The sequence below is a fragment of the Malania oleifera genome, chromosome 9, assembly GCF_029873635.1.
Source record: "Malania oleifera isolate guangnan ecotype guangnan chromosome 9, ASM2987363v1, whole genome shotgun sequence".
NCBI classification, from domain to species: domain Eukaryota; kingdom Viridiplantae; phylum Streptophyta; class Magnoliopsida; order Santalales; family Ximeniaceae; genus Malania; species Malania oleifera.
This window is the reverse complement of record NC_080425.1, coordinates 4,056,693-4,071,167: the sequence shown is the minus strand read 5'-3', so window position 1 is coordinate 4,071,167 and position 14,475 is coordinate 4,056,693. Positions and strand designations below refer to the sequence as shown.

Here is a 14,475-nt window from a genome sequence, read left to right as displayed (position 1 = left end):
TTCTGCCTCAGACCCTCTTCAAACTTCCTTACCTTTTTCTCTTCATCTGGTGCTAAATATGGGGCAAATCGCGACAACTCAATAACCCGAGCTACGTACTGAGATACTATCATCTGCCCCTGTACCAGGTGCATAAACTTTGTTGCCTTTGCGTTTTGAACGATAGCAGGGAAATATCCCTCGAAGAACAGCTCCTTGAATCGGCCCCACGTCACTGGCACTAGAACCGGCCTCTGCTCCTCAATTAGTGGCGCTGATCTCCACCAGCGTCTCGCCTCTCCTGTCAATTTAAACACCGTAAATACCACCTTTTATTCATCCGTACATAGGAGCACAGCCAACGTCTCCTCAATGTCCGAAACCCAATTTTCAGCTATAATTGGGTCGTCTCCTCCAGTAAAAGATGGGGGCTTCATCCGCATAAACTGCTCGATCGTGCAGCTACGCTCTCCTGAGCTCTTGGCCATCTCAGTCATCATCTGTTGGGTGACGCTTTGTAGTACGACATCAGTATTTTACCATGATTTTAAAATAACCATAACCCCGTAAAACTTATCTGAAAATATGAATAAATGATTGAATATTTGGTTCCTGTATAACTGAATAGCTGTCTAAATAACTGAATATTGGGGCGTTATGGTATTGAAATTGCTGGAAATATATGTTTTTGAATATATTGTACAATTTCTATAAACATATAAATTTCATGCTATTTTTGCTAATATGTTGTAAAACATGATATTCATAAATTGTATAAATATTGTACTGTTCTGTTATCAACTCATGCCACACAAATAAATATTAATGTTATCAGGCTTTGAAAAACTATATATATTTGGTCTGAATAATAATTTGATAAAAGCATATAATTTATATTGAGCTCATAATAAGGTTTCCTAGCATAGCATATTTCCCTTACTTGATTCTTGCTAAAGTCCCCTACTTTGACGGGTCCTACACCCACAAGGTTCCCTACTCAACACCTTAAAAATAACATTTTTCAGAACAAAATATTACTATTTCTTCGACTACTACACTTTCTACAACTGCTGGAAAGTCAAATTTTAAATAAAAGGTCTTACCCTAAATTTGTGATAAAATTCAACTCTGTCCCACCAACGATCCGCTCCAGTAGACTTAGAGAGAACTTTCCCAGGAGCGTCGTGGTGGCCTCAGATCGTCGATCCGGTGACTAACCGAGCCAGAATCAAAGAGAAAAGAGGGAGGAACCGTAGAGGAGAGAGAGAGTTTCCACTAAATTTTATGTGTAAAAATCCGAGTTTAACACTATTTATACCCTGGGCTTCGGTGACAAGTCACGTCACATCATCGACGAGGTCAGGAAGAAGGTTTGTCAACGAATGCCTTCTCTTCGTCGACGAGATTCAGAGCCTAGAAAAGCAGTCTCTCGGTATTTCCTCATTGACGAAATGTGTCTTCGTCGACAAGATCCTTTGTACCCTCGTCGACAAATCCCCTGTGTTCGTCGACGAGGCCCTGATTAAATTCCTTGGGTTATTACATTTATTATGCGTACATTTAATTATGTCAATTTTCTTTTAATATACCTACGTTTATTTTGGGGTTCAAAAATGTTTTAATTTTCTCGAGTAATTTTATAACATTATTTTCTACTCAAAATAAATATTTTTAGCATAAAAATCGTGTGACATGAGCTTATTTTTATTATATTGCATGTTTTATGAAAATATGAACAATGATGAGATTTTCACAATGTTTTTTTTATTGCATAAACTATATAATAAGATATTTTAAAAAATCCTTATAGGTCAAAGGTTATAGTTTTACGATATTCGGTATCGCAGCTTATAGTTACAAATGATCATGAGTGCAATCACACTATTTATAGAGTGGTGGGATATGACAGTAAATTTCTCCTAAGTGCACACCTGGGTCAGATTAGGACTTTATAAAGAAAATCACACTTAATGATAATGACGTTTGATTTAGTTTGGTCAACCAACCAGCTAAATCCACTCTTTGAACCGTACAACCCAGTTATGGAGATAAACATGACTTATAGTTAACGGACCTAAGAGATATTTTTTGAAATTTAAAATGTTGGTATTAGAGCAAAGAGATAGTTATTCCCAATTCCCGAGAACTCTCGTTTATGAATGATTGTGACGAAGTAGGACTCTCTGTCCGAGAGCTTGCTGGTTTGGGACAATCATTCCTCACTCGCAGAAAGTGCTCTAATAGGTGCCTGTTGTTGCCACGAACATAAGCTTCGAAGGGAAAGTTTCAATCGTTGTATCTGAGTGAAGAAAGATTTTTTATAGAGCATGCATAAAAGAAAGCAAGTGGTTGAGAAAATATATGGCTATAAAAGTTTTACTGTTATAGTTGATGGTTTAATTTTATGCAGTAATTTATAAGTTAGTTTTTATTTTTAATATAGTTTTGAAGCTACAGTTTTAAATGATATTTATCACGTAATTATGATACAGTAAAACTTATCTTAGTTATACACTGATAATAATCTTTCTTATTTACTGAGTGTCGTCTCATCCCAATTATTATCATACATTACAAATATCTTGAAAAATATACTGGAAATCAGAGTTGCGTACCAAAAGCGTGTGTGGGATAGAAAGAACTATTTAGGATAAATAAAATATGTTTTTGTATTTTGGAATTTTTTTAAAAATTAATTTTGATATTGAAGATATTGTTGTACTAAAGGTTTTTAGTACTATAGTATAAATATATTTGAGGTTTATTTACTCTGTATAATTATTTATAAAAATTCTCCATCCCCATTAAATCTTTTTCCTCACTTTTTTTTCAATTCATTCATTGAATTTTTTTTTATGAAAAATGAACTAAGAACTCATATTTATAGGGAATTGAGGAAAAAATATTTTCGTAATTTCAGCGATTACTTAAGGATTAAGAAATAAAATAAATAAATTAATAAATAAAAAGAAGAGAGAGGTAGGGACGAAGAGAGGGTGTATCTGAATCTTCGGATTGAGATAAGGATGTAACATCCTTATCAAACTTTATATATATATATATATATATATATGTATAAACTTTATAATATTATATTATTATATTATATTATATTTATTTATTTATTTAAAAATTTAATTTTGATTTATTTATTTATTTATTAATTAATTAATATTTTAATTTTAATTTTAATATTTTTAAAATTATTATATTAATTATGTATATATATTTTTGGGGTTGTATGATTATCGTTTATACTTATAGTTACAGATGCAGTTATAAATATTTATAGATATTTTCTTTATGATTTTTCAAATACATGTTAAAATTATAAAAATTGAAAGTTTATTAGTACGAGATTATGGTACATTCAAACTCATCTTAGTCACGCACTAATATAACCTCATTTATTTACTGAACATGTCTCATCTCAAATATTTTATATTACATATAGTTTTGAAGAGCGTATCAGAAATTTGGCGTAGCAAGCGTGTAGACGGAATTAGAAAGAGTTGTTTAGAATAAATGTTAAATTATACATGATTTTTTATGTTTTGTAATTTTTAAAAATGTTAATTTTAATATTTGAGATACATTTGTAATCAAGTTAATTAGTGCTTTGATATAATAATATTTGAGATTTACTTACTTCCGTTGTAAATCATTTATAGAAAGTAACACTTCAGACTGGCTTGACAATGTATCAGGCATATTTGAATTAGAACGAATATAAATCAATTCTCATATTTTAATTTAAATCAGATATATTTAAATTGAAACAAATATAATCCAATCCTCGTACGTTAATTTAAAATAGATATATTTAAATTAAAACAAAGATAATCCAATTCACATATGTTAATTTAAAACAGGTATATTTAAATAAAAAAACTAATATAATCCAACCCACTTACATTGATGTGTTTATAAAAGTTATTCTACCACTAATTATTTCATCTACTTTTCATTTAAATTCTTCTTTGAAATTGTTTATAAAAAATGAAATTAGGGATTTGGAGGGGGATATTTTCGAAATTGTTGAAATTTTTTTAATGGTGGAGAGAGAGAGAGAGAGAGAGAGAGAGAGAGAGAGACGCCGTGCACGTGTGAAGTGGAAAAAAAACAAAGGAATTGCCTGGTCAATTTGAGATTGAAATTCAATTCAATCTCAATTCATACATATCCGGTCACATCCATATATATATATATAAAATATAATATTATTATTTTATTTTTATTTTTATTATGATTTTTAGGATTATTACAAAAGGTTAAATCACTTTTATAACTTAAATTATAAAACTCAAATGACCTAATTGATGCATTGCCTATATTTGACAGTAAAAATAATTGATATTTAAAATATTAATTAAAGGTCATTATAAATAATTTTTTATCTAAAAATAATAACAGTTCATACATTAATTACACCTATCTCTACCTGCATTTAAAATCTTCATAAATAAACATTTATAATCAAAATCCCATCCATTTTGGGGAATTGAAGATCTTAAAAAGAAGAAGTTATTAGCATTAACTATGATCATAAAGACTCATAAACAAGGCCACCAAATCTCTTGCATGCATACCCTTGGCGGTTCCACAGTTCCACGACTCCCTCTTTCCCACGCTCTCCCGATTCTCGCCGGAACACTCGGTGGTTCCTCCGGTAATCGCATTCTCTCTCTGTTTTCCTTCTTTTCTTTTCTCAGTTTCGTCCACTTCTCTCTCTCTCTCTCTCTCTCTCTCTCTCTCTCTCTCTCTCTTGTTTCTCTCTTCGTGTTTTGCTTATTGGGTTTTTTGATTCGAACTTCTGTGGGTCTTGTAGAGGAAGGCTGGGTCTTGGGATGGATTATAGCTTGCCGATTGCAAAGAGAACGAGGCTAAGAGAAGCCCTAATTTTCAAAGAACTGTACGAGAGGAGGAGGAAGAAGAAGAAGCTAGAGGAGGAGGAGGAGGAGGAGGAGGAGGAAGAAGAAGGCGGCAATGGGGGTTCCTCTGGTGGGAGTGGACTCGGGGGATCGAGTGCGGAGAGCGCGAAGTTGGTTGAGTCGTCCGTGGCTGCCTGTGATGATGGTAGCGAGGAAGAGGAGGTTGTGGAGATCGATGAAGGCGAGTATGAAAGAGAAGGTGTTGGTTCTGTGGATTCTGCTGGCTCGAAGAGTTCGGGATTGAAGAATGCTTCGATTTCGAGAATGGGCGTTCACAATTTTGAGAGTGTGGAGGCCATTGAGGTTGATGACAATGATGATGATGATGATGAAGTGGAGGTGATCGCCGAAGGATGTTGTTTCGATTCGATGCATTCGAATTGTTCGAGTTTGAAGACAGGGTCGGGGATGGGGTCAAAGGTGGGGCCTCGCAAGAAGGATGAGACTCATGTTCTGCCCATTCATGTTGATGAGGTTGTTTCCCCTGCTAAGAGAATGAGTGACAATGCCGGGTCGGAGACGGAGTTGGATGAGTCGGGTCCGCCCGATTCTGGGTTGCGAGTTTCCAACGAGAGTAAGAATGGCACTAGTGTCGTGTCTATTGATTCAGATGATGAGTCGGAACAGAAACCGTCTAGCGAGGAAGACAGTGATGATTCTGAGGACCGGGACTATGCAGTGGAGATGGAGAAATCATTCGGCTCTGCTAATGAAGAGTCGAGTTCCTCTAGTTCGCAAGAAGAAGATGAGGAGGAAGAAGACGAAGCTGAGGTTGCTGGTGACAGTGGGAACAATGGCTCTATTAAGAGCAATCCTAGCAGTGTTTGCGTTGCAAGGCGTACCCGCTCACATTTCAATTCAAGCATCAAAAATAAGAAAATGAAACATGGAACTTTTAGTCGACCGCTTTGTGTTGATGAGGAGGAGCACCATTCTTCATCTGGGAATGAGAATGATGATGATTCAAACGGTGATGACATGAATGGTGATGATGCGAATGAAGATGTTCTTGTGGAAAAAACACATCGCATCCATCGGGAAACCAGAGGTAACCATGGCAATGGGGGTGAATTTGTGCAAACAGTAGGCAGAAGAGGTGAAGGGGACTTGGGGAAACCGGCAAAAAGGAAGCGTGTCCGTGCGCCTAAAGGTTATGATGTTCTTAAGATTCTTGTAGATTCTATTTGGGAGAAGGGAGAAGTGCTTCTGGAGGACTTGGATCCTGCAAGAGATGTGACTTCTTCTAGAGGTGAGGCTTCCAATGAAGAAAGGAACCCAAACTCCCCGGATCTAGATACAACACTTCCATTGAAGTTCGCATTTAGCATTCAGGAGTCAAATTCACTGGATAAATCAGAGCATGATAAAGAATTTGATCAGCTTTGGACTGAGTTTGAATTTGTCCTCAGATCTTCTGAGATTGGTTCATTGGATTTCTCTATGGTAGGTTGGCATTTTTAACCAGCAGACACAAAAATAATATTGGCTTTTATTTTTTCGTTTGGATTTTATTTGCTTCAAAATCCTTTGGAAACCAAAATTCGTGATCAATGATCTAAAACTCAAGCAATCTTTTATTTTTCTGATGTTCGTAATCATAGTTCATGCATTTTACCATACATGACAATGTCTAGAAATTTACTTGTGAAAAATCTGCCACCTCATGGACACCAGCTTCATTAAGTCTGTACAGTTGGGCAAGGGGGTTAAGTTTAGTGGCTTTGAAGTGCTATGAACTATCAATAAAAAGTTTCATCTGGTATGACTTCTGAATAGATTAATTTGATTTGATTTTTAATTGTTTTCTTTATAAAATGGCTGCTGTAGTTCTGCATGGCAACCTTAGTAACCCTGTATTTTTTCCATAAAAAAATAAAAAAATCTTTGTAACTCTGTTTATGTTTGAGAGGAGATTCCTTTTTCATTAGATTGGTGGATTATAATTATCAATATAGATTGATGGATTAGTAATTATTAATATAAATATATTTTTTGGATTTTCAGTGGCAGATTGGTGTATTTCTTTCCATTTTGTTTTGGTCAAGATACCAACTTATTTGCAGATGGAGGATGTGGTTTGCTTCAAAATGAGAGATTAGTCCTATGCACAATGCCAACTGTGAATTTATTGTTATAATTTTTCTGTGCTATTAAGTTTGTACAATATTTAATAGGTTATGTTTTTGTGCATATTTTTATGCACATGTATGAAGGGGCAGCGTGTGTTTTTTGGTATTTCAAAATTGGTATCTTTGCATCATTGCATCTAGCATTTGCTTAAAAATGTATGTAGAAGTCAGTACATGACAGCACGTGATTTGTTTTGCCTGTCACTTGTAATAAGTTGGTGCATGATGGCAAGCAGTGCATTCACCAATGTCTTTTAATTTAGGGTCCTGCTAGTGAGTGCACCAAGGGCACCATTAACATTACTATTTCAGGACATATTCATCATTCAATGCAGTCGAAATCGTCACATTCAAGGCATATCACTGGATTAAATGAAAGAGTATCTCCCAAATGGTTTCTTAACTAGCATCTTTACTGCATATTTAGCAAATCCTAAAATTCTTTTAATTTAATAATTTGTTAGCCTGTATGGATTCCCCTTCTACTGTTTAGTTAATTGAGACTTGGGAATTCATTTGTTTGGGAGTTCGATTGGGCAGCAGATGCTAGATTGTGGCACCGCATTAAGTTTTCTTAGTTAAGAATACTAACTTGCCTCCAAACTGCTACTTGAATGGGAGAGACACGACACCAAGAAAAGTCTTCTATGAGTCATGAATGGTATATACAAAAAATGTTATTTAATTCATACACATTTGAATGCATGCTTTTTCACAGACAATTGCTACATAACATTCCATGGCATTTAATACTTGCCACCCGCACAATTGATTGCTCTCACTATACACTTTGGTCACTCAACGATAAATGGATGTTTGAGTTGGTGCATAATGACATGCTATGTATTTGCTGAAATAGTGTAGGGTTTCGTCAAGTTGGTTGCTTAGAGCTTGGAAAACATCTTAAACATCCTGCTAGAAGTCTGAAATATGCTGGAAATGGGATTGCTTTACATGATCCAAATCATGTGTCTCAGAATTTATTTGGTCAGAAAAGTTTAATCATATGATTGTTTAGTTTTCTGCTTTCAAGTGTTTGAAAGATAATGATTGGTTGTGCCTCTTATTCTATTGGGTTGTGACATAGAGCAAATATGGTGGACATTGAACATATATCTACATGCAATAAATTTATTTTTATGGCATAATTCTCTTTTATACATCTAGAAGTCAACTGTTTCTTTCTTTTTTTAATTGAATATTTTTGTACACATCTTTTTGAGCTTGTCAAGTACTTATTGATGCGACATATGTGTTGATAAGGGCAGACACTGGTTATCTCTGAGCCTGTTCCCCTTGTCTTTCCACAAAATGCGTGCCTAATGTGTCATGAAAATGTTGTGTCATTATATTTGTCTGTATCAATAGTCTACAAAGTGTTGCAAGTGAAATAGCACATTTTTTTTAGGTTACCTAGTAAAAAAAAATTTCCATGGCTCCTCATCTCTCTCTCACATGCCTGTCAATGGACTGAAGTTTGGTATAAAGTTTATTTTATATGCTAGATATGGTAAGAAAGATTTAATCCAATGATCTCTTATTTATTAAATATAATTGATTCAATGAGTCGTATGGCTGGCACTCTGAATTCAATCAGCTGATCGTATAAGTATTAAAAAGGATATAATTAGTGGTCAGATCTTTATTGCCAGAAAATGCTAACGCCCCATTGAAACATGTATTGGTATGAATGTTCCAAAATGTGGTACATTTTCATTCAGGAATGCTAATCTAATGATTCAAAGTTTTAGTTTAATATTTTTTTCGCATAACATTATTTTTACTAGGGAAAAACGGGGAATCGTCACATTATAATTCTGTTACTGGCATTGTTTATCTACTCTATAGTCCTATGCAAACAGATGTACACATATGCCCTTGACTTAAATGACCTGCCCTTTCCATAATCCATACCTTAAATGACTTGCCTTAACCTGTGGATACTGATGTTACCTCACCAGCTTCCTCCATAAGCTTTATTTAAATTCTGACCTATGCTACTAATAAATTTACTTATGTTTGTGCATGTATGCATTCTTTATCACTACCACAGTACTCCTTATAAGCCACCAAATGCACTTATTTTCATTTTATCGCTGTTATTATTTGTTTTTATTTTATTCATTTTTAATGGGTCAAGCAGTATAGTGCATTTTAAAAATGATGATATTGGATTGCAGGTCGACACTGAATATGATTTTACTCCAGATATTAAAACTGATTCTGCTACACATTGCCGTCAAGGCAAACATCAATTTGTTCTTGATGATGAGATTGGAATAAAATGCAAATTTTGCTCTTTTGTGACACTTGAGATCCAACACATAATACCCACCTTTGTAAGTCAAGCTACCTTGGTTTTTTTTTTTTTTATGTTTACAATGTTTGCTTTGTTCTATTGCTCTATACATTGTACAATAAATGTAAGAGAACTTTTGTGCAATTGTTTAAGCAAGATGTTTGTCCCAAGCATAAGACATGTGAATATGTGGTTGCATTTTAAGTGTACGTGGTAACAAATCAAGTAAGCCATGCATTTGTGTTCCTCTCTTTTGAACTTGGTTGAAATGGCCAATTAACCTTGCTGGTTTGGGTTACAAAGTAAGTTTAGTTAAATAGTTAAGTGTTGAAATTGCATTTTTACTTAACATGGCAATTTTATCGATATTTGAACTGCATGATGGTCATCAATCAACCAAAAGATATAAGAGTATATGTCAATTATCATAAGGTAGCAGAACTTTCATAGAAGTGCAATGTTCTGACCTCAAATGATTCAATCTTTCCAACTTTAAGACAGTATAAGATCCTGTCTTTGCAACTTAAAAAACTTTTTAATACATCTTTTAAGACAAGGCTGCTCTTTGGAATTGTGGTTTGTTTTTTGTGTTGTGGGTTATTTGGATGGAGAGGAACAGTCGCTTTTTTAAGAGGAAGAAGCCTTCTTGGGTTTTAGTTTGGGATAAGATTCAGTAGTTGGCTTCTTTATGGCCTGTTGCTGCTGGTTGTTTTAAGGGACTGCGTTTTGATTATGTTCAGCGTGATTGGTTTTCTGTTTAGCATTAATTGTGTTGTTTTTCTTCTTTAATTTTTCTGTTTTTTTTTTTTTTTTGTAGGATTCCTTATTCTCCCGTTTTTACATTCCTTTTCTATTAATATACTTGTTTTACGATAAAAATAGTATCAATTCAGAAAATTGGAATACAAGGTGCTACTTGTATTTCTTTGGAAAACTAGAACTTGAGAAAGCAAGGGTCTGTTTGGTTAGAGAAAATGGTTTCTGTTTTCCATCTCTAATTTAATCTTCATTTCTAGTTTGGATTTTCCATGCGGAAAAAAAAAAAGAATGTGTCCACTTGCTTAAATGAAACCATTCTTGTTATTCTGACTACCCCAGTGGCCAAAAAAATGGTCCACTTGCAATAAAAAGAAAACATGGAAAAACTTTCTAAAGTTTTTTTTTTTTTTTTTTTCAATTTATGATGCAAGTGGAAAACTAGAAAACATGGTTTTCTATTTGGAAGAATTTCCAACTTGAAGACGATCCCAATTTTCCTCTGAAATTTTCCAGAAAATATGGGCAACTCTCCAAAATTGAACACAAACTTGTTTCTGCAAGTGAATGACCTTATTGTTCTCTTTTTAGATGCTTTATTACTGGCTAGCAGAAACTCTTTTGTTTTAGATGCATTATAACTGGTTAGTAGAAACTTTTAGGAAACTATCTTTGCTTGATAATTAGAAATTCAAATTTTTAGTTGTCCAGCTATTGTATTTGTTAAATGTTGCAGTGGTGATATTATTTTGGTTCCCCCCCCCCTCCCTCATAGGTGAATGCCTTATTCCCCCTTTTCTGCATTATTTCCTCTTTTTCTAGTTAAAAAGATTTGAGATTTATTATGTTTTCAATTTCAATTAACATATTTGTTTTAGAACAATGTAAACTCACAGCATGTGTTTAAAATGAAATGCATTACGAGAAATGGCTTTAAGCATTTGTATGAAAAAAGGCTGGTCATAAGAGGGTAGCTAGAATTTAAATTTTTATTTATTTGAAAAAAATAATTTTGAAAAAATTTATTATTGTTTTTATCTGTTACAATTGAAAATTTTTACGTGCGCTGAACCAATGCATTTGCATTATCCATATATTGTCTCTCTTTAGTGTTTTTTTTTTCCCCTGTTGCATTAAATGTGTCATTTTTTTAATAGAAATTTCCTTATTAATTAATATTATAAAAATTTAAATTTGTAACATCGACACTTTTTCAGTTTCTAGGCTTGTATTTACAGTATATATGAATGTGTAATAAAGAATTTTTTTGGTCCTGCTTGAATTGGCAGTAATTGACTTGACAATGTGATAATCTTTTGTACATCAAAAGAATTAAGAATATTATCTATCAGTAATGTTGATTGTATATATATTTTCTGTACTTAGCTCTGATCAGAGTGACCAAAAACCCCTGATTTTTAGATAAGCCCTTATGAGTTTAGCATGTTGAATTGTTTATTTTTGTGATTTTAGATAAAATTCCAATTAATAATTTTCTTATTTAATGCCTTTCTATGTTGCTTACAAGCTGTGTTTTTTTCTGGTAATGTTATAGTTAAACTCTGGAACTTCTAGTCTATTTAAACTTTGTACTGTATGTTACAGGATACATATCCTTGGGGGAAATCAGAGAAGAAGTACTTTGGCAAAGAGGCCCAGTCAATTTTGGATGAGCTTCAGTTCCATGATTCTGGCCATGATAACAGGTTCAGATGTGATTCTTCTGTTCATGCCAAAGGCACCGTGTGGGACATCATTCCTGGTGTTAGAAATACTATGTACCCTCATCAACGTGAAGGGTTTGAATTTATCTGGAAAAATGTGGCTGGAGGGATTTATCTTGACGGGTTTAAAGATCATACTTGTTTTGATGGCGGGAGTGGATGCATTATATCACATGCTCCTGGGACAGGGAAAACCCGCTTGACAATAGTATTTATTCAAACATATATGGAACTATTTCCAACATGTAGACCAGTCATTATTGCTCCTTGCAGCATGCTCTTGACCTGGGAAGAAGAGTTTAAAAAATGGAAAGTAGACATCCCATTTCACAATCTGAATAAGCCTGATTTTTCGGGCAAGGAAAATCTGGCTGCAGTTAACATACTTGGGAAACTGAGACACCTGGATAGAAGTAAGAATTCAATACGTATGGTAAAATTGTACTCCTGGAAAAAGCAAAAAAGCATCCTGGGCGTCAGTTATAGACTCTTTGAGAAACTTGTTGGAGGACGAGTTGATAAAAATAAGAAAAATGATGTTCTGGAGGCTGAAGTTGCACAAGTTAGGAAAATCCTCCTTGAGCTTCCTGGTCTTTTAGTTCTCGATGAAGGGCACACGCCTCGCAATAACCAAAGTCTTATCTGGAAGGCATTGTCAAAGATTGAAACAGAGAAGCGCATCATCCTCTCAGGAACTCCTTTCCAGAATAATTTTGGTGAGCTTTATAATACACTCTGTTTGGTGAGACCGAAATTTGCAGATAGGTTCTCATCTGAACAGCGTGGAGATTTTCGAAATAAGCGAGGAAGGAAAAGTAATTTTGCTAGAGGCAAATGGGCTTCTCTGACCAATTCCATTGGTAAGATTGATGGTGATAAACTAATGGAACTTAGAGCTATAATTGACCCATTTGTGCATGTTCACAAAGGAACTATACTCCAAGAAAGTCTTCCTGGCTTAAGGGATTCAGTAGTTGTTTTACAGCCAGCTGAATTTCAGAAAAGCCTTCTTGAAGGCATTCAAGGAATAAGGAACATTTTTGAATTGGGATATTTTGTTTCATTGACCTCTGTCCACCCATCACTTTTGCCACTGTGTTGTTTGTCTGAAAAAGAAGAATCTTTTGTTGATAGGGATAAGTTAGAAAGCCTTAGATTAAATCCTGATGCAGGAGTTAAAACAAAATTCCTCATGGAGCTCCTTCGGCTCAGTGAGGCAATGAATGAGAAGGTTCTTGTCTTCAGTCAATATATTGATCCATTGACCTTTATTAGGGATCAGCTTAAATCTCATTATAGTTGGACTGAAGGGAAGGAGGTACTATATATGGATGGACAGCTTGATGTCAAGCAGCGTCAATCCTCAATCGGATTTTTCAATGAACCAACGAGTGAAGTAAGAGTATTACTTGCATCAATAAGAGCTTGTTCAGAGGGGATAAGTCTTGTTGGGGCTTCACGCGTTGTTTTGCTTGATGTTGTTTGGAATCCATCAGTGGAAAGACAAGCCATAAGCCGTGCATACAGGCTTGGGCAGAAAAAAGTTGTTCATATTTACCATCTCATTACGTCTGGGACAATAGAAGGAGAAAAATACTGTCGTCAGGCTGAAAAGGGCCGTTTATCTGAGTTGGTGTTTTCCTCTACTGACAGGGACAGTGGTACGCAGAAAATCTCATCCACAGTTTCAGAGGATAAAATCTTGGAAGAGATGGTTCACCATGATAGGCTCAAATATATGTTTGAGAAGATAATATACCAGCCAAAAGAGTCTAATTTAATAGATACTTTTGGCTTGGATGATCTCTAGTTCACTGTGAATAAAAATTTTGATAATGAAAATTTTGATAGCAAGGCAGCCAAACATTTTCTCAGCATGTGACCTATGAACTAGAAGCCATGTTGTCTTTGGTTCAAAAGGTGTGATGGCATCAGAAAGTTCCTGATAATTTTGACAGGGTTATGCAGATGACTGCCCTGAACTGATTCATAATGGTATGTTCCTCATCTATTAAGCAGTTATCACTCCTGTCTAGATAAGTGTTGATCCCAGTAACACATCTCATTGAATTTTGTTTATTCTGTACCTCCTTAAATGTTCTCCCACTGTGAACTGTTAGATAAGTCCCCAAAATTTCTTCTGATTATGGTCATTAAATAGGTCAATCTTCCAATTGAGAAAAGAACATTATTTTCCATCTTGAACTTTTACGTTTGTACTTAATGTTTCTGCTGCTTTGGAGAAGATAATAAGGGAGGTAATTTCATAGTTTTAAAACTTGGACCAGTGACAGAACTGTGAGCTTATGGGGTTGGTTGGACCGGTTGGACTGGGCGTCGGCTGGTTGGTGAATTGGTAATATAGCGATTTCTTCCCAGGGAAAAAAAGTCCAAGCCTAAAACATCAGGAAAATATTCAAATATATTATACTGTTTCATAACGCAAATTGCATGGTGGCCTCTTGGTGGCATAATACCTTTGTAAATTATTGTGTGGGGTTCAATTCCCACTTGCTGCAAATATTTCCATTTTTTGCTTCCTTTTCTACTGAGTTAACTCTGCTGACCTTCCAGATTTGACAGGTTTTGGTCAGGTTGCACCTAGTCAATGAGTTGACTTTGGGTCTAAACAGATCTGGTTTTCATCGTAGTCTGGA

The 14,475-nt window shown here is 34.7% G+C and overlaps 1 protein-coding gene across 1 annotated transcript; it reads left to right on the top strand.

Annotated features, from left to right (window-relative positions):
- The first annotated feature begins 4,469 nt into the window (after positions 1–4,469).
- On the top strand, positions 4,470–14,023 carry LOC131164512 (SNF2 domain-containing protein CLASSY 3-like). Its single transcript, XM_058121774.1, has 4 exons — positions 4,470–4,648; positions 4,808–6,353; positions 9,220–9,378; positions 11,700–14,023. Exons 2-4 carry the CDS (start codon positions 4,827–4,829, stop codon positions 13,626–13,628), a joined length of 3,615 nt encoding a protein of 1,204 aa, XP_057977757.1. The 5' UTR covers positions 4,470–4,648; positions 4,808–4,826; the 3' UTR covers positions 13,629–14,023.
- Positions 14,024–14,475: the final 452 nt, after the last annotated feature.

Bases quoted from the DNA above. Each gene is read 5' to 3' on its own strand.
- LOC131164512 (XM_058121774.1), top strand. From the start codon at position 4,827: ATGGATTATAGCTTGCCGATTGCAAAGAGAACGAGGCTAAGAGAAGCC. The intron at 6,354-9,219 runs GTAGGTTGGCAT...ATTGGATTGCAG, and splicing joins GTTCATTGGATTTCTCTATG to GTCGACACTGAATATGATTT. The intron at 9,379-11,699 runs GTAAGTCAAGCT...TGTATGTTACAG, and splicing joins AACACATAATACCCACCTTT to GATACATATCCTTGGGGGAA.